Source organism: Narcine bancroftii, chromosome 2 (genome assembly GCF_036971445.1).
Source record: "Narcine bancroftii isolate sNarBan1 chromosome 2, sNarBan1.hap1, whole genome shotgun sequence".
NCBI classification, from domain to species: Eukaryota; Metazoa; Chordata; class Chondrichthyes; order Torpediniformes; family Narcinidae; genus Narcine; species Narcine bancroftii.
This window is the reverse complement of record NC_091470.1, coordinates 37,569,477-37,596,878: the sequence shown is the minus strand read 5'-3', so window position 1 is coordinate 37,596,878 and position 27,402 is coordinate 37,569,477. Positions and strand designations below refer to the sequence as shown.

The following is a 27,402-nucleotide window of genomic DNA, read 5'->3' as shown; positions in this document are numbered from 1 at the left end:
TGCATAAGGCATTTTCTGTATGCATCTTTCATAAAGAAAGCCTTGCGTCCAAAAAGTATTGGCGGGGGTGGGGTTACATTGTAAATTACATTTCACATTCTCATGGTTTTTATTTTTGTTCCCAGAATCCTTCCATGTTAGAGCATGATGAGGGCGCCAGATGTGTAACAAATGGTCGTATGACTCCCAACAGAACCATCACCTCTTCCCAAGAGTTCTCAACATTGGCATCCACTCCCAGAATAGATAGAGAAGCGGCTCAAAAAATATTTACAGTGTGCTACTCAGACTTGAGCTCAACATCTTCTCGACAACATTATAAAACACTCTGCAGTTCATCAGCTAGCCTTGAAAATAGTCGGCATTACTACAGATCATTTCAGGATGCACGGCAAAAAACGTACAGTGGTGATGTTTTGGAGAAACATGCTCACCGCTTTACAAATGGACAGCGATTCAGTCCTCGCATTTTAAAGAAAGAAGCACAGTCTTTTCTGGCTCATTATAAGTATTATACACCTGTGAAAAAGAAAAAACTTTTCAAAAACAATCTAGTTACACAAGAAACACAGACTGATTTCAACAGGTACTGTAAACTTTTGGCAACAGATAAAATTTGTTTTGAGAATACTTGCTGCACAGAATATGAATGGGTTTAAATGCAGGAATGTTTTGTAATATTTAGTGATATATGGGGGATGGCAGCCTCTCTATTTCTGAATCCTGATTCTAGTCCCTAAATTCTTGCTCAAATCTGTTAACTCGTGTTTCATTCCTGAATTGTAAAAAATGGAGCAGTTTCAGTGTGGAAAAATCCCAACTGTGACAATGTAAGTGAACCTTTCTTTACCAAATGGAATGGATTTGCCTCACTTGATATAAAATTAAATTTCTTCACTCACTAAATTCAACATTTATAAATTGTCTTGGTCTCATTTCATATGTCCAGAAATAAATTTACTTTGATTATAATTTTTGAAGAAACCTCTACTTTCTGATTACTTGAAATAGTCTTCTGTTTAGAAGTAGATTTGTTACCTTTTATAAAGTTACCTGGGTTTTATCAGCCCAGTAGGACCCACACTGATATTCTATGCACATGAGGTATATTCCAGGCTGAAACAGGAGGCAAGGAAAGAATTTGTTGGAGTGTTTCACAAGATATTTTCTAACTTTCCCTGTCATCGAGGAGATTCCAGATTGTTGTACAGCAGCAAATGTGGTAACATTATTCAAAAAGGACACCAGGCATAGGCAGGTAATTGTAGACTGGTGAGAACAACATCGCTGGTAGGCAAGCTACTGGAAACAGTTCTGAGGAGCCACAGTAATCTGCAATTTGTGAAGAATCAGAAGTTGCCGTAGCTTTGTTTTTAAGAGATCTGTCTGACTAAATCAACTGAATTTTTGAGAAGATGACTGACTCATCAAGGGGTAGTGCATTTGGTGAAATCTACATCAAGTTTAGTAAGGCCTTTGAAAGGTCTAACATGGGAGATTGGTTGAAAAGATAGGAGGCCATGGGAACCAGGCAATTTGGGTTCAAAATTAACTCAATGATAGGAAGCAGAAGATGAAGTTCAAGGGTTGTTTTTGCAATGGAAAGGCTGTGCTCAGGGGTGTACCACAGGATAAATACTGTGTCCTTTGTAATTATAAACATTAGCAATCTGGATGTGAATGTTGGTGGTGTAGCACTGCTAAAGGCAGAGCTGTTGAAGTAAATGCTGTCCACACCAAGCAAGTAAACCAGTAACTGCCGTTTATTCAAACCACGCACGTTCCTTTTTAGGGGAGGTGACAGGCTCACGGGAGCGATGTCATAATGCTGCTGTGGGGCCTGGCTGTTCCCCTGGCAATGCGCTCCTGCAGCCTGGAACTTCTGCGTGGTTGGGTGAAAGCCCCTGTACCCTGCTGCACTGGCTGTTCACTACAGTGATTCGGCCCATTGTGTGAGGGGTTGACCTGGCCTGCTAAACTGGCATAATTATTAAGACCATAAAACACAAGGTAGGAGCAGAAATAGGCTATTCAACCCATTGAGTTTGCCCTGCAATTAAATAAAGAGCTGATCCATTTTCCCATTCAGCCAAACTACCCAGCCTTCTCCCTATAACCTTTGATGCCCTGGCTAATCAAGAACCTGGCAATTTCTGCCTTAATATTTCTGCCTTAATACCCAATGACCTGGCCTCCACAGCCACCTATGGCAACAAATTACACCCTTTGAATGAAGAAAATAAGTTTACACTTGATAAAATTGGTTGTGTTACTAATTGTAAGAAGGGAAATCTTCTAGTACAAAAAAAATGATAGCCAGAGAAATGAAGATGGAATTTAATTTCAACAAATTGATGCTTTTGGAAGGACTGGTAAGGCTAGGGGATACACCGTAGATGGTAGGATCCAAGGAAATACTGAGGAGGAGAGAGACTTTGGTGTATCTGTCCAAAGTTCCATGAAGGTTTCAGCAGGTAGATAAAGTGTGAAAAATGTACATGGGATATTTGCTTTCATTAGCTGGGGTGTAGGTTATAAGGTCAAGATAGTTATGGAACACATATATAAAATACCGAATAGAAATAAAAAGTGTGGATGCTGGAAATGTTAGTTAAAAAAAAAGAAAAAATATTCATCAGGAGTCAAAGCTGATGAACTGTAACGAAGTGGGTGGCCCAGGACCCATTGGTCAAAGTAAGATTGAGATGGAGAATTAAATAACAAGCAACGGCAATGCAACAAACTTAGATATTAAATAAACATTTGTTTACTTTTAGCTATTTCTGTCTTCAAGCTATTAAATTGATCAAAACTCTCATTCACAAGGTTATTTTTTAAATTTATAGCTCTCAAGATGCATCATCAGGAGAGAACAAGAAATGTTGTTTGCACGTGGCTTCATCACAGGTTAGATGATAAAAAGTTAACCACTCCAAGCAAACTTAAAAGCTGCAGAGATATAAAGTTTCACAGTGCTTGTGAAATGTAATAAGATTATATTTCACACAGTACAGATAAAGCGTTCATTAGACATGCTCGCGATAAATGTTCTGATCTTTTAAAATGCTATTGTTCTTAAAACTGGATGTTTATAAATTAATTGTAATATTTATAAATGTTACAAACTTCTAAAAATACAGTATATGTTGTTTGTGAAACAGCCCATGAGTTTGAAAGATAATTGCCATCTTTAGCAAAGTACTATGTGAATGATCTTTATCAGCCAACACCTGCATTTCCTCCATAAATGTCATTCTTCAACTAGTTTGAATCACTCTGTGTGTGATATCAGAAATGATACAGCAAATGCTCTGCAGAAGGTAGTGTCCTAATGCTGAGAAGTAGCCGTTTTTCATAACTGATCACTCTATTAAACAAACTATCCTGTCAATGCATTATTGAATTTTAATGCATGTCCCATCCACAAAATGGTAACAGTCATACATGTACTCTGACAATAAATTTTAACTTGATTTTGAACTTTGAAATACATACTTCCACATCATTTCTATGGGTTTTGAGGTGAACGATAAATCCCAAGAGCAATTTTGGAGTCTGTCATAGGGAACGAGATATGCTTGATGGGATAATGTGGTATTGATTTATAAAACATTGGTCAGACCTCAGGTGAAGTTCTGCATGCATTTATGGTTGCCCCATGACAGAAAAGATAGGATAACACTGGAAATGATATAGAGGAGATTCACTAGAATGTTGCCTGGGATGGAGCGTTTCAAATATGATGAGAGACTGATAAAGCTAGGTTTATTTTCCCTGGAGGGGAGGTTAATGGGAGATATAATTGAGGTATATAAAATTATGAAGGGTAGATTGCAGGAAACAATTCATTTTATAAAAGGTAGATAAAATTAGAGGACATATATTTAGAGTAAGGAGTTAGGGATTTAGAGAGTATCTGAAGGGGGCCTTTTGAATCCAGAGAATGTTGAGTAAGTAGAATACACTGTCTGAAAGTTGATGAAGTAGTCACTGATAGGATTTAAGAAGTGTCCGGGACAAGGACTTGAATTGCCTTGGCAGTGAAGACTACGGCCGAATGCTGGGGTGGATGTGATGGGCCGAATGATCTGTTTCTATTCTCTATGACTCTTTTTGCTACTTAAAGGAGGCTGTATTCAGCAGCATGTGGCTCACATCCAATTAATCATTATTTGCTCGGGAGATTATAGTGGGCATGAAATAGTTTCTATTTCACTCAGTTGCTGAGTAAATTCAAGGAAAAGGCAAGTTTTTTTGATATTAAAGGAAACAAGGAGTATGGAGAAAATTCAGGAATGCTATGGATATAAAAAGTTTCGCCATGAATGTATTGAACGTTAGAGCAGGCTCCAAGCAGATTGGCTTTCTCTCACTTCTGTTACTTGTTTTTAAATTGCAAAGATCTGAAGAAGCTTGGTGCAAGATAGAATGAGGCAGTCCTATTTATCCACTGCAAGACCACAATCTTAAAACATTCATTCTCTTCACTAATGTTACTCTACGCTGCAGATCTGTTCAATGTACAGAATGCCCTGCAGAAACCAGCAGGCCTGAAAACTAACCTTCATTGTCTACAAGGACAAGGACATCAGAGCACCAAGTTCTACTCCAAGTCAGGCAATATCCCATCTTGGATATTTTAACACTGTTACCATCACTTTTATTGAGTCAGAATCTTGGAACACTATGCCTATATTGGATTATCTTCACCATGTTGATTGCAAAAGCCCACCACTATTTTTTCGAGGTCAACCTGTAATTGCTAGCAAATCTTGATCTTGCTTGCAATGCCCATATCTGCAGAATGAATCTTAAAAGTATTTTTAATTTTATTTTGGATGTAGTGGATAGATTATTAATATGCATCAATTTTTAAAACAGTGTTGATACTTTATAGTCTTATGTTATCTTCACTAGAACTTTAAATATTGTATCGTTTTGTTCCAATAGTCTGAATCTGAAGAGGACAGGGATAATTACTCTCATCATTTAGATTGTGAAAAGCTACAAGAATGTTCTGAACGTCCTTATGACAACCATGTCCCAAGGTAAATACAATACAATTAGACGTATCTATATACAAAGAAATGGAATTTAGTGTGTACTTCTTCTTTAACCTACTTTTATTCCTTTTTGTATTCTTCCCTCGAATCTCCATTTTCTTTCCTTTTCCCTTACCTTTCAAATTATTCCTGAGACCTCAAAACTCAACTATTATTCATGCTATCATCTGAGTAGCCATTTACCGGAAGCTTTTCTAAACCTGCTCAACACTCACACAGTGGCATTACAACCTTAATTTTGTCCTTCTTTTTGGTATTATATATAATTTATTTCATTTCAATGAAGATTTTCTTTACTTCTCTTTTCCTAACTAAATGATATTCATTGAACCAGGGTCACAGCTGCCCCCTATGGCCTTTTGAGGGAAACTGCAGTTGATTGAATGAAATTCATTGCAATCATATCATTAAAAATTAAACAACCTTAAAATTGTTTAAACAGCAGAAATTTAAACTGTCATTTTTGAAGAATTTGCTCAGCTAATATTAAGATGTTTAATTTAAATTGAAACACTATAAACACAATTTAAAAAGAATACATGGACATAAACGGAAACAGAACTGTATGCAACCATGTATCTTTATCTTTGCTTTAAACAGTATACTGTTTCACCAACTGAGTTTCTCTAGCATTGTGTTTTTATTCAGCCCATTGAGTTTGCCTCACCATTCAAACATGAGCTGATCCATCTCCCACTCAGTGCCACTTGCTGGACTTCTCCCCATAACCCTTGAAGAAACCATGCTGGCTTTGGCCTATCTTGTCATGTGCCTCCAAGTACTCCGTAACCTTAATCCTTGACAATTGACTCCATCTTCCCAACCACTGATATCAGGTTAACCAGTCTATAATTTTCCTTTCTGTTGCTTCCCTCCCTTCTTAAATAGTGGAGTGACATTTGCAATTTTCCTATCTTCCAGAACTATGCCAGAATCTATTAATTCCTGAAAGATTATAACCAGTGACTCTATAATCTCTACAGCTATTTCTCTGAGAACCCAAGGGTGTAATCCATCTGGTCTGGGAAACTTATCTACCCTTAAACCATTCAGAGTACCTTCTCTCTTGTATAGTAACTGTACCCACTTCCCTGATCTGATGATCTAGGTCATCCAGCACTCTACTGTTTTCCACAGTGAGAACTGATGCAAAATACTCATTTAGCTCCTCTGCCATCTCCTTGTCTCCATTATGATTTCTCCAATGTCATTTTTTTTAGCGCTCCTCTATCTACTCTTATCTCACTTTTACTCTTTATATACTTGAAGAATCTTTTCTATGCTCTTTGATATTATTTGCTTGTCTACTTTCATTCCCCATCGTTTCACTCCTTGTGAGATTTTTAGTTGCCTTTTGCAAGTTTTTAAAAACTTCCCACTATATTCTACACAAAGTCAGATATGCTGAAACCTTTGTTTAATTTCTTCAGAATGAATTATACTGATTGGACATCGCTGATGCTAAAAATCCCAAACGAACTCTCTGGTAACTCTGATCAAAAAAAATAATACATTTTGAAAAAGTTCAAGTTTATTATACATATACACTCCAAAAAAAACAGCTTGTCTCCAGACCGTGGTGCACACACTATAACACACTCTACACAGCATACCCATAAATATTTAAAATAAATGCATATAAACATTTGGGATGATCTACACAGTTACAGGATACTGTTATCAATCTCAGTCCGTGGGAAGAAGCAATTACCCAGTCTGGTCGTCCTTATTTTGATGCCCTGTACATCTTTGATGGTTGTGGGTTAAAGATGAAAAGAGTCTTCTATAGCTCCTTGAGCCTTATTTAGGCAATGCTCCCAGTAAATGTTGTCAATAGAGGAAATGGATCCTCTGTTTAGATTTCCAGTCTGATGCATTGCATCTACCATACCACAGAATGATGCAACCAGATTGGACACAGTCAAATGTGTTCCTGTAAAAGGTTGTCAAGATGGGGGCTGGTCACCTTACCCTCCTCAGCCTCCTTATGAAGTGTAGTCACTGTTGTGCCTACCTGATTAATGAGGAGGTATGAGTCTAAGACAGTTCATCTTTTATATGCACACCAAGGGCAACACGGTTAGGGTAGTAGTTAACTCAATGCTGTAACAGCATCAGCAACCCAGATTTGAATCCGGCAATGTTTCTATGTTCTCCTCGTGTTTGCGTGGGTTTCCTCCGAGCCCTCTAGTTTCCTCCCATTCTTCAGAAACGTACGGATTTGTAGGTTAATTGGTTGTAATTGAGCAGCTCGAGCTCATGGGCCAGAAGGGCTTATTACTATGCTATATGTCTAAATGGAACCATTGATGTGCAAGGTCGAAAGGATGTATGGGGAAAATAGAAGTTTAATATAAACTGAAAAGAGTCAGAGTTGCTGGATGCATGCATTAAAGAAGCCATAAGATGTAAATATTCAAATCTCAGAAAAAAAAATGCAGATTGTAGCAATTATGGGATCAAGGGGAAGATCACACTGAAATGATAACATCTTTGGTTGCATGAAAAATCTCCAAATCTAGGAGGCAGATGTTTTACTTAAGGAATTAAATTCAATGAACATTTGGAACCACTCCAGTTGTAATAAAATGTGCCTGAAGCATTGAGCTTTATTTTCAGTACTAATGCTGACACAGATCTTGGTTCCATGGGGAAATTTGCAAATTCAACATCTTCATCTTCAATCTTTATATCAACATCTTCAACTACATCGTTATTAAAAACAGCAGAGGGCAACAACTATTGTTGTGGTAATTGATCTCCATCTGGGCAAAAAGTAATTATCTATGTTAATGGTAAGAGGAAAGCTAGAGACAAAATTGGTCCCTTAGAAAATCAGAGTGGAAAACTGTGTGTGGAGCCTAGAGAAATGCGGGAGATATTGAACAGTTTCTTTTCTTCGGTATTCACTAAGGAGAAGGATATTGGGAGATGTGGGATAAAAAAAGCAAATTGGGTAAATATGGGGAATATAGAGATTACAAAAGGTGTAGTTTTAAGGCTTTTGAAGAATATAAAGTTGGATAAGTCTCCGGGACCAGACGGGATCTTCCCCAGGACATTGAGAGAAGTGAAGGAGGAAATAGCAGAGGCTCTGGCGGTAATTTTCCAAATGTCATTAGATATGGGGATAGTGCCGGAGGATTGGCGCATTGCGCATGTGGTTCCGTTATTTAAAAAGGGTTCAAGGAGGAAGCCTGGCAACTATCGGCCTGTAAGTTTGACGTCTGTGGTAGGTAAATTAATGGAGAAAATTCTTAGAGATAGTACTTATAAACATCTGGATAGACAGGGTCTGATCAGGAGCACTCAACATGGATTTGTGGGAGGAAGGTCATGTTTGACCAATCTGATTGAATTTTTTGAAGAGGTGACTAGGAATGTGGATGAGGGTAGCGCAGTGGATGTTGTCTATATGGACTTCAGTAAGGCCTTCGATAAGGTACCACATGGAAGGTTAGTTAGGAAGGTGCAGTCTTTAGGTATAAATTTTAAGATAGTCAAATGGATTGAACATTGGCTGAAAGGGAGAGGCCAGAGAGTGGTAGTGGATAATTGTCTGTCAGGTTGGAGGCCGGTGACCTCAAGGTGTGCCTCAAGGATCTGTATTGGGCCCATTGTTGTTCGTTATATACATTAATGATCTAGATGATGGGGTGGTGAATTGGATTAGTAAATATGCAGACGATACTAAGATAGGTGGAATAGTGGATAATGAAGAAGGTTTTCAAGGATTGCAGAGGGATTTGGGCTGCTTAGAAAAGTGGGCTGAAAAATGGCAGATGGAATTTAATACTGATAAGTGTGAGGTGCTTCATTTTGGTAAGAAGAATCAGAACAGGACATATGTGGTAAATGGGAGAGCATTGAGGAATACAGAAGAGCAGAAAGATTTAGGAGTAACGGTACATCGTTCCCTGAAGGTAGAAACTCACGTGAATAGGGTGGTGAAGAAGGCTTTTAGTATGCTGGCCTTTATCAATCATTGCATGGAATATAGGAGTTGGGAGGTGATGTTGAGATTGTATAAGACGTTGGTGCGGCCTAATTTGGAGTTCTGTGTGCAGTTCTGGTCGCCTAATTATAGGAAGGATATAAACAGAGTGGAGAGAGTGCAGAGAAGGTTTACCAGAATGTTGCCTGGGTTTAAGCATCTGGAGTATGGGGAGAGATTGGACAGATTGGGTCTTTATTCTTTGGAGCGTAGAAGGTTGAAAGGGGATTTGATAGAAGTATTTAAGATTATGAAAGGGATAGACAGAATGGATGTGGATAGACTATTTCCGTTAAGAGGAGGAAAGATTAAAACAAGAGGACATGAGTTAAGAATTAAGGGGCAGAGGTTTAGAGGTAACATGAGGGGGAACTTCTTTACTCAGAGAGTGGTAGCTGTGTGGAATCATCTTCCGGGAGAAATAGTGGCGGCGGAGTCAATTGTATTATTTAAGAAAAGGTTGGACAGGTATATGGATGAGAAGAAGATGGAGGGTTATGGGCATTGTGCAGGGAGGTGGGACTAGAAAGGGGTGTTTGGTTCGGTGCGGACTAGAAGGGCCTAATGGCCTGTTTCTGTGCTGTAATTGTTATGTTATGTTATGTTATGTTATGACTTGCCAGCTTGTTCTAAATACAAGAGGCTTCATTCTTGAGAGAAGTTTTGTGTGCATGTATAGAAATAATCAACCAGTTCATCTATCTTTTGCTCTGATAAACTTTGAATGTAAAAAATAACAGTAAAATTCTTGGATAAATTATGTGTTTATGGTAGGTGGGAGTTTTGTAGAAAACTTAGGGTTGAAACTGAAGATAACAATATTTTACTTAATGGTTTTGGTTATTTAAGTAGGTGAAGAACTGTCATTAATAAATGGAAGCAAGCACTTTCTGCGATTAACCAACTGGAGAATTTGTAAAATGTTATGGGCGAGATGGTTAGCACAACACTATTACATCTTACTATCTGTAAGATGTTTGTACGTTCTTCCCCATGTCTGTATGGGTTTCCACAATGTGTTCCGATTTCCCCTCACCCTTAAATGTACTGGGGTTGTAGGTTAATTGGGGCAATTGGGCAGCATGGGCTTGTTGGCTGGAATTGCTTGTTACCATGCTGTATGTCTGAATTTATGATAAGGCACTTTATTACATGAAACTAGGAATTGTAGGATTAAGATAACGTTTAAGATAACTGCAGTTTCCAATGGCAACTGGCCAGAGCAGTATGAAGCTATGTTTATTCTTGATAAGACTATATTTGGAGTACTCTGCTCCCACATGCAACATCTGCCCTGGCCCCCTCTGGCCCTGGACACAACAAGAACAGGATTTCCCTTGTCCACACTTACCACCCAACATATTATCCTCCACAATTTCCATAACTTAAAGCATTATCTCACTGCAAGACACGTCATCCACATTCTACTCACTACTCCCCCTCCACATTCCATAGGGATCACTCCCTCCATGTCTCCCTTGTCCATTCATCTCTTCCTCTAATCGCCTCCTTGCACCTTCCCCTGTGACTGGAGGAAATGCCGCACTTGTGCCCATGCCTCCTCCCTCACCATTATTTGGGGCCCCAAACAGTCTTTCTAAGTGAAGCAACACTACACTTGTGAATTTGCAGACATCATCTACTGCATCTGGTGCTCCCATTGTGGTCTCCTCTACGCTGGAGAGACTGGACCTGGACTGGGAGATTGTTTTTCTGAACACCTTTGCTCTGCCTGAATCAATGACAGGGATTTTACAGTGGCCAATCATTTCAACTCTGTGCTCTGGCATGCTTCATGCACTGCCAGAGCAGGGCTACCTGTAAATTGGGCACTCTCCAACCTGATTGTATTAACTTTAACTTTTTGGTTTCTGCTAGACTCTGTTCTCCCTCTCTTTCCTATCCCTCTGTCTCCTTTCCTCCGGTTCTCCATCCCCCTCCTTCTCCATTCAGAGAGCTTTCCTCCCGCCCTCTGTTTTCTCTCCCCTCCTTCCATTATTCACCTATTACCTCTTGCCTGTGGGCCTATGCCCTTTTCCCTGCCCTTCCCTCTACCATTTTATTCAGGCACCTACCTACATTTTCTGATATCTTGATGAAGGGATCAGGCCTGAAATGTTGGTTTGCTAACTAAAGTACACCTTTTGACCTGCTGAGTTTCTCCAGCATTGTGTTTTTACTTCAATCACTATGTGTGCAGATTTTCATGTTTCACTCTACATTTGGAATGCTGTGTGCATCAATTTATTTTTAAAAATTTGTTAAATCAATCTAATTTACACTATATATGGCAGAGGCTCCCACTCATTCACAAATTTTTGCATTAAAGAAGTACACTAACTAACCTGTTAGCAACAGTCATATTTGTGTCCATTTGTTCTGAAGTTCCCTATTATGCAATCTTTTTTCTGAGCTGCATTAAAGTCCTTCATCCAAGACTCTTGAGACGTCTCATCTCAGTCCATTTTTTTTCAAGAGAGAAGAGTCGAAACCTGGCCTGATATTCAGAGTATTTGCATTTTCAGTTAAAAAAACACTTCTGAGCAGTTCAGTGGACTTATAAGTACTACATTTCTAGAGTTTTGCATCATTGGGAATGAAGAGAGTTTATTATTTGAACTGAATACCCAATGACTGGGATTTAAATTAATATAATGTGTAAATATTACAGTAGTTACAAAACCAAGCCAAAATTATGAAGTTTAAAAAATGAGGATGTACACTATAATATGCTTCTACTAATGTGTAACCACTACCACTTTTTCAATGTTCATGTCCAAAATATCTCTTGAACCAATTAAAAATAGTTTGACACTATATTTCAGTAAACACTTTTATTAGTGACAAATACATCTCTGATTAAAAAAACACAAATGCTAAATATAATTTGGAAAAATCCATTAAATGTCAGTTATTTTAATTCACATATATTCCACACATTTTAATTAATTGCATATCAGATGCAAAAAAAGAAACATAATTGCCTATAGTTTGATCATAAACATCAGAATTTCAGAGAAATTAAATGGTAAAAATTAAACCCTGTCTTGTTGAATACTTTAAACAATAAGAAAGAATTGAAAGGCAACTGATGCAATAACAAAAGGTTACAAGTTACTATAGCTTCAACTATTTTAACTTTTTGAGTGACTTGGTTCCCCAACTCACTTTTATCTCTTTAAACCTATTGTTTTCAGATTATCCTCAATAAATAGAATCAAATCACCAATTATGAGACAAGTTAAAGCTGAGTAAGTATTACATTTAATTATAGTTATAATTTCCATCAATACTTTTCGTTGTTATCTTACAGAATCCTTGAAATTCTTTAATTTTCTGCTCTTCTATGATATAGATTTTCAGATATTAATTTTATAATGTGAGTAATCTCGCAATGAGGAAAATGCTTTTCTTTGGCACATGAATATTTTTAGTGTCTAAAAACTTGAAGCATAACACTGCCAGTTTCCCAGCAAAGCTGAAATTTGAAAAGTTTACTAATAACAGTTGACGTCAAACAAAATGGAAATGCTGTAAGAACTCCACCAGCCAAGCAGCATCTGTGGAAAGAGAAACTGCTTAACATTTCAGGCCATGTCAGGTGAGAACGGACACTGAGTCTCAGTGCTCGTGCTCCTGATCACCTGACAAGAATGTCTTAGTACTCATGCTTCTGATTACCAGAGTCACAAGAAACTGCAGATGCTGGAATCTGGAGCAAAAAAAATAAACTACTGGAAGAACTCAGTGGGTCGCATTGCATCTGTAGAGGCAAAATAATAGCTTACATTTCAGGTCAAAACTGCAGTCCTGATTTGGAGTCTTGATACAAAGTCTTCACAGATTTTCCTTGAGCCCCTGAGTTCCTCTAACCAATTATTTTTTGCTCCTCTTAACCGATCTAACTTTTTGATAGGTTAACCACTCCCCAACTCTGCTTTGAAAAGTGTAAACCTTACACTCTCCCTTCAGTTCTGAAAAAGAATCACTGACCCATAATGCTCACTTTCCACTAATGATGCTTGATTGACTGAGTTCCAGTATTTCTATTTTGGTTTCAGGTTATTGGATCTGCATTTTTCATTGATTTCTAGTATGCATCAAAGCTTCAGTCATCAGTCTTCAACTGATGTAACTTCCCATAGGATTGGTTAATGAGATTTAAAGTGGCTCCTATTGTTCTTCCAAATCACAAAAGCATGACTGAGTGTGTTTACAGATTATTTACTGTTGATGTGCATTTCTCTCCAGGGAAGAGGAATTAAAGTATCTTGAGTTCATCTCTGATATTACCAGTGAGATATTAACTCGTGGATTATTTTCAACCAGGTATTAATTTTCTTCCCACATTGAACAATTAGACTAGCAAGTTCACTCTATGCTATTAGAACTGTTGAGTTAAATACTTCAAAAAATAAATTGATTGGAGGTTTCCTCTCAAAATTCGTATATTTATAGTTAATTAAATCTCATAAATGTTAGAAAGTACTTCATTTGCCATGAATTGCTTTTAATGGAAAGCTATGTGCAAATAAATGCTATTCTGCATTTAGTAGAAAGAATATAACCCTGCATTTTCTACTTTTACATTCCTTTCTGTCTGTCCTCTCAATCTCTAATTGCCCTCAATTCATCTATTTTGTGAACTTGGACCATATTCTCTCTCCTTAATTCTTCCTATTAACCACCAACCAGATCTACCCATTTACACCCCAGAGCAACCTTGGTCTATATCTATAAGGGATGTTTCCTTTGTCCTATCCATCTTTCACTCACTCTTAATACTAACTTTTTTCTCTCCAGCCTAGTTCTGATAAAAGGTCTTCAACCTGTAACATTAATTTTGTTTCTACACTAGATACTGCCTGACCATGTTTCCAGCATTTTCAGTTTTAATTTAAGTAATACCTCAGGTTGGTGGTACACACCACATTGGTAAATGAAGATACCCCAGATAAAATTGACCAAAACATTGTGATATTAGTTATCTTTGTTCTGTCATGCATTATGAGGTATCAGGGTACAGTACTGGTGTTGGATTTGGGGAAATAGTGAATATTTAAGCTGAGAGTGCTCCATAAATATTCAGTTGAGACACAACAGATTTGTGATTATGATAGGAAGGAGTGGTTGACCTTCACACTGATACATTTGAAAGGGTGGGGTTCTTTCCCTTCCCAATTTTCATATTTTGTTTAATGGCTAGTAAATAGAACTGAATTTTAAAGACATTTGCCTCATCCTACAAACATTTCAGATTATTTGTTAGCTTGACTCTCTCTTTAATAGATCTGTGCAACTTTCTTATCACATCAGGTTCAGACTTCATCACCTGCCAACTTTCCTCATAAATTCAATGAGAGAAATAGAAAAATTGGTTCAATATTTTTGGCATCTCTGCCAGCCCCTCCAAGTGACGGTTACCAAGGATTGAGGTGTTGAGAAAAATGTGTCTCGTAGCAAGTATTCCTTCTATTTTTGGCATAAATTTTGTAAGATTTCCATTGATAACAAAATTCAAGACAAATGACATTGATGATGACCCTGTCTTAGCATCTGCTTTATTTTTTAACTTGCAGAAAGTTAAAAAATAAACCATCAAATTATCAAATTTACATATTGAAATACTAATGGAAGATCAGTATCACCAACAGATAAATGATCTCTTCTTTTATTAAGGGTTTTGGAGAGAATATTTGAACGTCGAATAGAAGAAAACAAGCATCGACTCAATGAAGTGAGTGTACATTTCAGGGTTCAGTCTGCTCAAAATATTATTCTATACTGTAGTAAAAGAATCTAAAGCTTTCAAGTATGATTTTTTTGTATAACGTATAAATATTTAGTCTTTCTTAACATGTGGTTTCTTCTCCCATTGGCCACCATAAGCATTTCTATTGCGTCGACTGTCACAGGTGAATGTGAACAGTGTATTATAGTGGCCCACGAGGGGCTTAATCAAACCAGCTCGGAGGTTCTGAGTGATGTCATGAAGTCACAATGCGATGATATAATTTGGAATGCGCGGGATTTTATAAAGCTGCGTGTGACTTTGAAAAATCGACTTTTACTGAACTTCGACTCGACCAGGTCTGATCAGTTTCTGGTTCCTCATTTCACACTGCGACACAATTGCTCCAGTATCAGCATCGTCTTCTGCTGCAAAGGGCATAAAACACAAATCATGGAGGGTCAATGCTATTTTAAAAGGTGTGACTTTTATTTGTGTTTTACAAATATCATACAAGGGCCTACAGATATACATTTTTGGCCATGTTTTATTTTAAAATATTATTTCCTCAGGAAAATTTATGTGGAAGAGGATGAGTTTAAATTATATTGGCTACTACCAACAATGTTATTTTAAATTAATGAATTCCATAAATCTTCAGTGCACTGTTAGGATTCAGACAGGCCCAAGATGTAGAACGGGAAAGCTCAGAACCTGAATGATTAATTGAGTGAAAATGACAATAAGACTGCTTTTGAGGAACTATAAGGAGCTAAGATCATTTGTTTGCCAGAGCATATTGTAATGGAAACTCCCAAATAAAAAGTGAGACAGTTGCTTGCTGAGGACTATCAGAATCTTTTACTTGCATAGTTTGTTTTTGTAACTCTTTTACTTCCTTTGTATCTGTAGTTATTGTAGTCCGATTTCCTTTGCATTTGTCCAATTATTATTGTAAAACATGGTGTTCTTTCCTACATCATTTGTTAACAGTGTTTGCTGAACCTCACAAAGTAACTCTTAGTCTTATAGGGCTATCTTCTTACATTTTATTGTATAATACAGCTTTGAGTGATTGAAATACATGAAAGTGCTCAAAAAACTCAGCAGGTTGCACAAAATCCATAGGAAGTAAAAGGCAGCTAATGTTTCAGTCCTGAGCACTTCATCAGAAATATAGAAAATCAGGCAGGTGTCTGAATAAAAAGATGAGAGAGGAGAGGAGGGTGGAAGGAGGGAAGGGGGAGGAGCACAGTGTAACAGATAAGAGGTAATAAGTGGATACAGGTGAAAGTATAGAAGAGAAAGAAACTGAGAGGTGACAAGAGGAGAGGGGTAAAAAGAATAGCTCTCTGACAGGAGAAAGAAGGGAAGGGGGTAGGAAGCGAGACAGAGGGGTGGGGAAAGAGTGAGAGATTGGGGAAGGGGGTGAATGGAAATTGGAGAACTCAATATTGATGGCATCTAGTTGGAGATTGCCAAGACAGAATATGTTGTTGTTCCTCCAAACAGGAGACTGGGTGGGAAGAGGTGTAGTCAAGGTAAATTCATCAATATTTCTGCTGGTTCCATGAAAAAAAATGTGGCCTTATCAAAGCACACAACATTGAAACATGTACAATTTTCTTCAACTGATAGGCGAAACCTCACTGGACTAAAGCCACTTCATGACAACATTGCCCTTGATTCTCACATCCCCAAATTTCCCATCTAACTGATCCTCAGCAATTCAGAGTCCAGCAATGAGATCAGATCACAACTAAGCTACAGAAGATGAATTATACAGACCCTGACAAAGCTGAAATTCCCTGATAGAAGGCAAAGCTGAGGTTTGAGCTTTAATCTTCTGTCAAAAGTCAATTGCTTAAAATTTATAATTCCCAAAAATAACTAAAATCTTTTACATCAAGAAAATAAAGTGAATTAAAAACTAAACCTAAAATAAAAATCTTTTTAAACTAAATGAACATAACTTTAAGACGGTTAATTGTTTCCCCATTCCATTCTTTATCTTTGTCCTTCAGTCAGTCTTCATTGAAATGACTGGGGTTCAGTACCTGGTCTGAACTGACATAAGATCTGGGAAATGTATACACAAGACTGAGTCCCACCTTTGGATTCAAAGGGAATCTAGCAGCGAGGCCCAGAGTCTGCGAAGAAATTCTACCATCCTATTGTATTCCACTGCATGCATTTAAGTTCAGGCCCCAACTCAGTTTGAATGCAGAATACTGGCAGGTTTATTCAGAATTGTCCTCCTTGACTAGGACTATTCAGCCTTATTACTGAATGAACTGAAAACCAAATTTCAGGTGCAACATGGCTCAAATTTGTAATTCTGATGTTTCATTATGACCTTTTTGCTTTAAATTCTCCACACTGATGCCTGCAATGTATTTTCATTATCATTGAATGGCAAAATTTGGATTGAACATTAAACTTCTATGTCTGAATTTTCATAAAGATGTAAGCAAGATACTTATTTGGAGGATATTTTATTGCTGCGAATGAATTAAGTGTGAAAATGTTTAATTATTATAATGTCACTCTTCCTCTAATCCATAGTATTCTGTAGTTAACTGTGTTGTCATCGCACAGAATTAGCACTTACTGATGTTAATTGATAAATATTAAATATGTAAATTTATATTTCTTTATCTGATATTACAATGTAGGTATTGTATTAGTTATTTTACATAGCTGACACTTCTACTAGAATAATAACACTAAAGTGACTGTCTGCTTGCTTGTGTTAATTCTATAGCAGAAATTACGTTATATGCTGGATGAACTGAAAGAAGATTTGGACTGCAAACCAGAAAAACAGCAAAGGACCAGTGACTCCAGAACTCTGTTAGAAGAACCCAAAGTAGTAGAATTAAATTACTGTAATTATTTGGAAACCCCAACTTTTGGCCATAATTGGAAAGATGGTCCTGATGTAACTGCCAACATTTCAATTGACAATGAATCTGACAAAACATTGGATCATAGATTGAATGGAATCTTTACTAGAAACAAATGTCATCACATTGGTGGAGAGAATATGGAGGAAGTTCAAGACTTGGAACAAGATCATTGTCTGATTTCGAATGGCACAGATCATTCAGGCCATATCACAGATGATTTAAATGGTGCAGCAGACCTGACAGAGGTTGATAACCTTGTAGTGTCTCTTCATTCTGTTAATGTTAAGGAATACTGTGATTCTGATAATGCTCAAATTGAACCAGGGTTAAGTGAGAAGTCAGAAACTGCTTTTGATGATGGCACTCATTTGTTATGCTTGTAATTCATTGTAACTACGTATCTGAAAGTCATGGATCATAAGAAAGTTTTACATCTTTGTGATGTAAGTCTGCGTTCATATTTTAATATTAGCAGAAGTTTAGAGGGTATTTTTCCTGAACTGCAATATTTCTGCAACTTGTCCATGAGCTTGCATATTTTCCTTTGTAGCTCCAAAGACAATATGAATAATTTTGTTCTTGTGTAGATGAGTGAACAATCCAGTTTTTTTTAAACTTAGTGTATTGTGATCAATTGCCACATCATGAAAACTACCTCCCACATCTTCTTGACTCTTGCACAGTTTGGTAAATTTTTAATTTTATAAAATTTAGACATACAGCACTGTAACAGGCCAATTCTGCCCTACAAGTCCATGCTGCCTAATTTACACCCCATTAACCTACACCCCCAGTACAATTTGAAGGGTGGGAAGGAACCGGAACCCCCAGAGAAAACCCATGCAGACACGGGGAGAATGTACAAACTCCTTACAGACAGCACGGGATTCGAACCCAGGTAAAATCCCAATTGCTGGCACGTTAAAGGCTTTGCGCTAATCGCTTTGCCATCTATGCTGCCCTGTAACTGTAGGAGAAAGGTCATTTCTTTTTTGAAGAAGTTTTATTACCATAAAATCTCAAATGTGGAGCTTGTATTTGCAGCCCAGGAACAAATTTGCAGTGTCCTATTATGTGATGTGGCACATTATTATGCCAATTAAAGTTGATATCAAATAAATTTTAGTGAAGTTAAACAAATACTTAAGTATAGTAATGATGCAAAAATATACAGTATGTTCAACTGAATTGTCTGATGATCCTGAATTCATAGAATGGATATTCACAGAATAATTGGTATTGTTTAAGTCTTTATGCTCTGATTTTATTTCACAGCTGTTGGTTTAAGACGTTAATATTGAGAATTCCTTGTATGATAATATGTGCCTGTTTGGCACCTTTCGGAGTATTCTGGTCACTCGAGCCCTCTGGGAAGCATGTGATGCCTGATGCAGATATAGATGAAATTTACATGGTTTGAGATGATATGTTACTTTGAATGGATAGAATGGAGAGGTGGATTTACTCTCAATGAAGAATCAAGATAAGATCATTTAAAAATCATGAAGGATTTAGAGTTTTCAAAAGCTGTATGGTTGATAACAAGATGACACAGATTTATGATTCTGTGTAAGAACCAGAGTCTCAATAAAGGGTCCCAACCCAAATCATTGTCTAACCATTCTATCCTATCCATGGATTGTATTAGACCTGCTGACGTCCTCTGGCTTCTCTTTCTCTACACCAGAATCTAGCATCTGCAGTTTTTGTGGACGGTTGCAATGTGAAACATCACATTTTTCCCCATTTCATGTGGTTTGGATTTAGAATGCACCATCTTATGGGGAACTAGATTTAAAGAGAAAATAATTGGGCTATGCATAATTCCATAATGAGAAAATTTTCTGCAGAGAATATTTGCATTAGTTGGGCTCAGTTGCATTTGTGATTAAAATATGGGGCAACAAAAAGTAATGAAGATGTTGATAAAAATGCAGAGGTTCCACGTTTTTGGGTTAATACAATTATTCGGTTGAATGTAGTTCTGCATAAATACAGTCATATTCTCCATGTAGATTATTCTAAATTGTGTATATATATTAACATGAGTAAAAATTATATTTTGTACAGTATTCTCAAATTAGTTATTTGCAACGGTTAACTATTTTAACATGAGCTTTTTGATGAAAGCTACTTAACAAATTGAAAAAATCATGTTGCAAAAACTGAACAGATGTGATATAGTTATAAACTTGAACAGGACATTTATGAGTTTTAATGAAATAAAGTCTAAAAAAATTCACTGGTTTGAAAAAAACTTGAGCCGTCCAATCTTGTTCTTGTAGAGAAGTTGGGATCTTGTCAATATCAATCAGGAACTATTGCTGCAATTGGAAAGATGTTACACTGGTTCATTAGAAATGGTTTCAAAAACTTGAGATAGTTCAAAGGAATTTTTATTCTGTATCTTTGGTACTCTTGATGTGTTAAGAGGGGATCACCTGACCAAAACTCACTTAAACATAAAAGATCTATCTGGCCGCATCTATGAAAACTTGAGTCAGTACATGAGGTCTCAACAATGAGCTGACCTTGGGCAAAACAATGCAGCAGCCTTCAGAATCATATTTATTGCCATGAACATGTCATGAAATTCATTGCTTTGCCACAGCAGTATTGTGCATTACAGGTGTAAAATTGCTATAAATTACAATTTTGTAAATACAAGATTTAAAAAAAATAATAATTAGTGCAAAAAAGAGAAAAAATGAGGTAGTGCCCATAGGTTCATTGTGTGTTCAGAAATCTGATATGGAGGGGAAGAATCTGTTTTTGTAACTTTTGAATGTGTTATTCAGGCTCTTATACCTCTTTCCTGATGGTAGCAGTGAGAAAAAGGCATGGCCTGGATGGTGAGGGTCCTTGATGATAGAAGCTGCTTTCTTGAGACACTGCCTCTTAAAGATGTCCTTAATGTAGTGATAATGTAGTGAGCCCATGATAGTGCTTGCGGAGTTTACAACCCTCTGTAGCCTTTTCCTGTCCTGTGCATTGGCACCTTCATACCAGACAGTGATGCAAATAGTCAGAATGTAATCCACAATATATCTGTAGAAATTTGCAAGAGACTTTGGAGATATACCAAATCTCTTCAAACTCCTAATGAAATATAGCCACTGGCATGCCTTCTTCATGATTGCATTGACATGATGGTCCCAGGATAGGACTTCAGAGTAAAAACACACCAAAAAGCTAGTGAAACTCAGCTTGACTTTTTAGCGTCCATAAAGAGCAAAACTATATTGCCAATGTTTCGGGCCTGAGCCCTTCTTCAAGGAATAAACAGAATGAGCAAATGCAGAAAATTTCAGAATTCAGAGATGTTGGCTAGGGGAGGAATCCAGACCAACAAAAGGTGTTAATTGGCTATGATAAGGAAGGGGTAAGAATTTACCATGTCTGTGGGAAAGGAAACAGCTAGTCAGAGCTGGGGAAAGGTGATGGGGAAGAAGTGAGGGGGGGTTTAATGAAAGCCGGAGAAGTCATTAATATTAATGCCATCCGGTTGGAGGGTACCCAATCAGAAGATGAGGTGTTATTCCTCCAATTTGCGGATGCTCTCAGTTTGGCGGTGGATGAGACTATGGACAGACGTGAGAAAACCGGCTGAGTTCCTCCAGTACTTTTGTGTGTTTGTGTGACACAGTAGACTTTTGTGATTCACTTAGGTCTCCAGGAATTTGAAGTTCCTTACCCTCTCCACTGTTGACCCCTTGACGTTTGTTCTCCTGGTTTCCCCTTCCTGAAGTCCACAATCAATTCCTTGGTTTTGCTCACGTTAAGTACAATGATGTTGTTGTGACACTAATCAACTAGTTGATCCATCTCACTCCTGTACACTTGCTCATTGCTGTGTGATTCTGCCAACAACCATGGTGTCAATGGGAAATTTCTAGATAGCATTTGAATTGTGCTTAGCCTCACAGTCATAGGTGTAGAGCAGTGGGCGAAGCAGGCATCCTTGAGGTGTTGATTGTCAGTGAGGAGGAGACGTAGTTACTGATCTGCACAGACTGTGGTCTTCCAATGAAGTCAAGGATCCAGTTTCAGCGGGATGTGCAGAGCCCCAGGTTTTGAAGCTTGCTGACCAGTACTGAGGTGATTAAGATATTGAAAGCTGAGCTGTAATCAAATGAAAAGCAGCCTGATGTAGATATTTCTGTTGTCTAAGTGATGCAGAATGAGTAGAGAGCCAGTGAGATTGTGTCTGCTGTAGAATGATTGTGGCTGGAGGTGAATTGCAGTGTGCCCAGGTCTTTATTTAGATACAAGTTAATTCTGGCCATGACCAACCTCAAAGCATTTCATTACAGTAGATGTGAGAGCTACTGGGTGATAGTCAATGAGGCAGCTCACTCTACTCTTCTTGGGCACCAGGATGATTGATTCCTTTTAAAGCAGGTGGGGATCTCTGACTGCAGCAGTGAGAGATTGAAAATGTCCATGAATACTCTGGCTAGTTGGTTGGCACAGATTTGCAGTACCCTGCCATCAGGGCCACCCTCTTGAAGAATGTTCTGACATTGGCCTCTGAAACAGAAATCACAGGGTCACCAGGGTCTGCAGGAATTCTCACTGGTATAGTCTTATCCCTGAAATGAATTTGATATGGGTTGGCATTTAAATCTTTTTAAAATATCATATGAAACATACAAGACACTTGGAAATAATTAAAACATGAAACTCAAGTAACATGATTAGAAAATATTTACTCGCCTTCTGTTTTGAAATTATCAGGATCACCAGCTCAGAGATAGGATTGAATTAGACAGTTGGTTTTCCCAGCTATTGTGTCTCACTGAAGATGCAATGTCTGAAGGCCAGTAATACGGATTGGAACTGCCAACTCCAAACCAGGTTTGTCTTCACGTCTGATTTTAAAGCAGACCAATAAAGGGCATGGCTTTATTTCCAATCTTCTGTTACCTTAATAGTTGCATTAAAGAATTAGACTTCTTAGTTATCTTTAAATATTTAAGCCAAACTATAAAAATACACTGATACTCCTTTTAGTGATACTTGGTTCTAATTCACAACAATACTCTTTATCTGACAACCTGAGCATTCCAAATATGAAGCCCTTTGTTCCTTCATAAAAATATTTATGTGAGCTTTTGTGGGAATCTGAAACAACCCATGTCTTTGGCTACATGCACTGCTGTGCCAAGAACATGCTTGCTAAGAATGTAGCTCTACAGGTACTCCCTCAGGAATGAATTGTCACATGGCTTGGTGGGAGATTGCCTGTGAGGGCTGGTGTTCAGTGGACTGGAGTGAGCTCAGTGTGGAGATATTGGCACAGGGATGGACCCTCGATAGCATGCTGAAGCCATCCATGGCTGGAGAGTGGTGGTACTTGATGTAGGAAGGTCTGCCTGGATCTAGTGGAGACACGAGATTGCAGATGCTGGAATCTGGAGCAAATAAAACAAACTACTGGAGGTCAGGTAGCATCGGTGAAAGCAAAGAGATAGTTAATGTTTTGAGTTAAGAGCCTGCATTGGTCTGAGAATGCAAAGGGAAGATTTTCTAATGATTATGAAGAGTCATAAGGTTCAAGGTCATTGTTATGTAGTGAGTAAGGCTGGGGCATAGTGAGTTTATTTTGCAAGCAGTCCAGTTACTCAACCCATACATAATATAGCAGTTAATAATTGTAGAGAGTGCAGGGTAATTGAGGGAGATCATTTAGAACAGAGCAACATTATTTTACTAGTGTGTGATTCTTTCAGAAGTCTGGTAACAGCAGGAAAAAAGCAGTCTGTGAATGTTATGATGATGTACAATTTCATATTCATGAATCTTCTTCCCCACAGGAGAAGGAGAAGGGAGAAGAGTATATGGCAGGGGCAGAATATGTCTTTTAATATGTTGGCTGCTTCTCAAAGGTAGCACATTCCTTAAGTCTTAAATTTTCAAACTCTTCCTGCTTATTCTATATATTATTGTGATTTAGGCTTTTAGATTTCCAGCCAGTTGTTAGTCAACGGAATTCAGCAGACTTAACACAAATTTTCAAGGATATTACCACAGTAATATCCAGAAATCTATCTGATAAGATTAGTCAGAGGTTATGGGATGGGGTGGGAGGGGGGTGGGTTAGGTGGTGAAAATCAGAAATGCATACTTATATTTTTGCTGCTCTATCAGAAGAGAGCATGGTTTGTCGGAGAGGTTTAGGAATGAATCATTAAATGTTATGATTTCACTCATGTTGTTGGCAGTGTCTGCTCCAGGGATTGACGACGTGGAATGGTCCCACCTGGCTACTCCAACAAGGTTATGAATGTTAAGCAAAGCACATGATCATCCTAGAGCAATGGAAGTTTACCAGTGGGTGTCACTCAATGTGCCAGACTGATGTGGCTGTCATGAATGAATATTCATTCAGTGTCTAAACTGCAAGATGTGGGTTAGAAATTTGAAGTGAAAGATGAGGATTGCAGAGATATCAGAAAGCTGGAGAGGGTGCAGAAAAGATTCATAAGAATGTTACCAGGACTGGTAGGCTTAAATAACAAAGAGAAGCTGGGTAGACAGGACATTTCTTCCTAGAGTCTACATAGAACATACAGGATATAGAAATCTACAGCCCTTTAGCTCACAGTATTGTGCTGACCTAATTAACTACTCTAACAAGGACCTAGAATTTCCCTACTGCATAAATTTTCATTTTTCTAACTTCTCTTAAAAGATCCTATTGTACCTTCCTCTAGCACCGTTGCCAGCAGCACATTCCATGCACCTCTGTGTGAAAAGTTTTCCTCTTGCAACCCCCCTGTATTTACTTTCAAACAACTTAAAGCTATGCCTCCTTGAGATAATCATTTCAACCCTGGGAAAATTCTTCTGACCATTTACATGCTCAATGCCTCATCATCTTGTACACCTCCCCATTAGGTCACCCCTCATCCTCCGTTGCTTCAAGGAGAAAAGACCAAGTTCACTCAACCTATCCTCATAAGACAGACTCTGCAATCCAAGCAGCCTCCTTGAAAATCTGCCTCATCACTGTAGCATCCTCATCCTTCCTGTTGTGAGGTAACCAAAACTGAACACAATATTCCAAGTGGGATCTAACATTACCTCACAACTCTTGAATTCAATTCCATGGTTAATAAGGGTCATCAAAATATACACTTACTTAATAACATTATGCAGCAGCTTTGAATGGACATGGACCACAGGATCTCTCAGTTCACCAACCCTGCTCAGAGATCTCCCATTAACATTGTATTCACCTTTCAGATTTAACCTACCAAAATGAACGACTTGATTAAATTAATTTTGCATCCTATTAATGTCCATCTTTAACCTTTGGCAATGAAGTCTTACATCCTTCCTCTTACTCATCCAGGTCATTTATAAAAATCACAAAGAGGAACGGGGTTCCTAGAACAGATCCCTGCAGAACCTTACCCTCTGCCTTCTGTGGGCAAACCAATTATATATCCACAAAGCAAAACAAATGTGGGAGGCTGAGGGGAAACTTATTGAGCTAAATAAAATCAAGAGGGAGATAGATAAGGTAAATAGTCTTTTTCCCATCAGGGGGAATCTAAAACTTGATGACATAAATTTAAAGTGTGGGGAAAAGTATCTATGGGGCATTTCACACAGAGGGAAATGGGTATTTGGAATGAGCTGCCAGAGGAAGTGATAAAGGCAATTGCAACTATTGAAAGATATTTTGACAGGTACATGAATAGCAAAGGTTTAGGCATGGGCCAAATGCAGATAAATGGAACTACATGATCAGCAAGGATAAATTAGGCTGAAGGGCCTCTTCAAGCTGTAGATTTCTATAACACACTAAGTAGGTGAATGAGCACAGGTAAGTTCATTAATTTTTTTTTGGGATAAATCACTCCCAGATATATCTATGGGGATTCACTTGTTTAGTGCCCATTTAATCATGACTTCTATCTCATGTTCCTTTTTAGAGAAAGCATATTGTTGACATATCAGACATGCTGTTAACCATAATTGCTCAATCACACAGGCAAATAAACTTGTATCTTTTATTGTTTTCATCATGTTCTGTCCTTTCAGAACTGTGGCACTGAAATAAATTTAGTTTCATTTAGCCTCAGCTGATCTATCTTCACCAAGATCTATTTCCCACTCAGAACATCCCTTTAATATGATTCTGCATTTTGTTTTACATTGATTCCAGGAAGCAATGTGATGCTGATTGTGGTCTCGGAAGGATGAGGGATATCAACTGTTGTTGAGCAAGTTCTGTGGCACCTATACCTCCTTCCTGATAGTAGCAGTGAGAACAGAATATAACCAGGGTTGTGTGGATCCTTGATAATTGCCATTGCTCTCTGATGGCCAGCATTCTATGTAGATGTTCCTGATGGTGGGAAAAGTTTTGCCATGATGTGCTGAGCCAAGGCCACAACTTTTTGCAGGATTTTCACTCAGAGGTATTGGAGTCCCCATGCCAGGCCATGATGCAGCAGGTCAGAACACTTTCCTCTACACATCTGTTGAAGTTTGCCGAGGTTTCCAATGACATATCAAACCTCTGCAAACTCCTGAGGAAGTAGAGATGCTGATGTGCTTTCCTTGTTAATATGATGGGTCCAGGAAAGGTCCTCCAAAATAGAGACTCCAGGAATTTAAATTTGTTCACACTTTCCAATTCTGATCCCCAAATGATCACTGGATCGTACACCTCTGTTTTACCTTTTCTAAAGTCTGCAATCAGAAATTTGGTCTCGGTGACATTGAGTGAGAGGTTGTTGTTGGTGCACCATTCAGCTATGTTTTCAATCTCCTTCCTGTATGCTGACCCATCACCTCTTTTATACAGCCCACAAGAGTGGTACCATCAGCAAATTTGTATATGATGTTGCTGTTGTACCAAGCCACACAGACATAGGTGTAAAGCAAGTAGAGCAGGGGACTAAGTATGCAACCTTGTGGTTCTCTGGTGCTGAAGGAGATTGTAGAGGAGATGTTCTTGGCAAACCGCACTGACAGGGGTCTGGAGGTGAGGATATCCATGATCCAATTACACAGTGAGGTGCTGAGGCCCATGTCTTGGAGTTTGCTGATTAGCTTTGAGGGAATGATGATGTTAAGTGGTGATTTGTAGTCAATAAAGAGCATTCTGATTTATGCATCTTTGCCATCCAGGTGATCCAGGGTTTTGTGTCAAGCCAATGAGATGGCATCTGCCTTAGACCTGTTGCTGAAATAGGCACTTTGAAACAGCTCCATGTTGCTACTCAGACAGGAGCTGATATGCTACAACAGCAGCCTCACAAAACACTTCATTGTGCTCGTGAGGTGCCACTGGTCAGTAGTCATCTAGGCAGGTTACCACCCTATTGAAGCCTGTTTGAAACATATGGGTACCATGCTCAGTTGGAGTGAGAAGTCGGCATAGGTTTTTAATACTTGGATGCTTTCCTTGGATTCACTATTCTGAAGGCCGCCCTCACATCATCTTCAGACATTGACAGTGAAAGATCATCAGGGCATGTGGAGGTGTGCAATAGTTCCTCATTATTAAGGTGGTTAAATCACGCATTGAAGGCATTGAGTTTAACTGGGACTGAAGCTTTGCTGATTCTGATTGCATTGGATTTGGTTTTGTTGCAGAGTATGTTATTTAGATCCTGCCGCAGCAGTCAGGAATCCTTTGTTGTTTCCATTCCTATCTGGAATCTCCTCTTCACCTGGGAGATGGCT

General features: G+C 38.2%; 1 protein-coding gene and 1 long non-coding RNA gene across 9 annotated transcripts in view; one reads left to right on the top strand and one right to left on the bottom strand.

Annotated features, from left to right (window-relative positions):
* spata7 (spermatogenesis associated 7) overlaps positions 1–22,596 on the top strand; it is a 41,976-nt gene extending 19,380 nt beyond the window's left edge. For 6 of the 8 annotated variants that reach the window (XM_069916326.1, XM_069916333.1, XM_069916330.1 and 3 more), the window contains 7 exons: positions 126–586; positions 2,847–2,907; positions 4,951–5,048; positions 12,255–12,308; positions 13,309–13,386; positions 14,737–14,794; positions 17,553–19,315. In XM_069916326.1, the coding sequence (XP_069772427.1) occupies positions 126–586; positions 2,847–2,907; positions 4,951–5,048; positions 12,255–12,308; positions 13,309–13,386; positions 14,737–14,794; positions 17,553–18,080 (1,338 nt within the window). In that variant the 3' untranslated portion in view covers positions 18,081–19,315. Of the gene's footprint in view, positions 1–125; positions 587–2,846; positions 2,908–4,950; positions 5,049–12,254; positions 12,309–13,308; positions 13,387–14,736; positions 14,795–17,552; positions 19,316–22,434 lie in introns of those variants that run through there. The other 2 variants (XM_069916328.1, XM_069916327.1) reach the window with 2 other exon arrangements.
* LOC138753393 (uncharacterized) lies at positions 112–14,503 on the bottom strand. Its single transcript, XR_011351149.1, has 3 exons — positions 13,966–14,503; positions 11,403–11,554; positions 112–519 (listed from the first exon to the last, which is right to left on the bottom strand). It is a non-coding gene; the product is annotated as an uncharacterized lncRNA (long non-coding RNA).
* Positions 22,597–27,402: the final 4,806 nt, after the last annotated feature.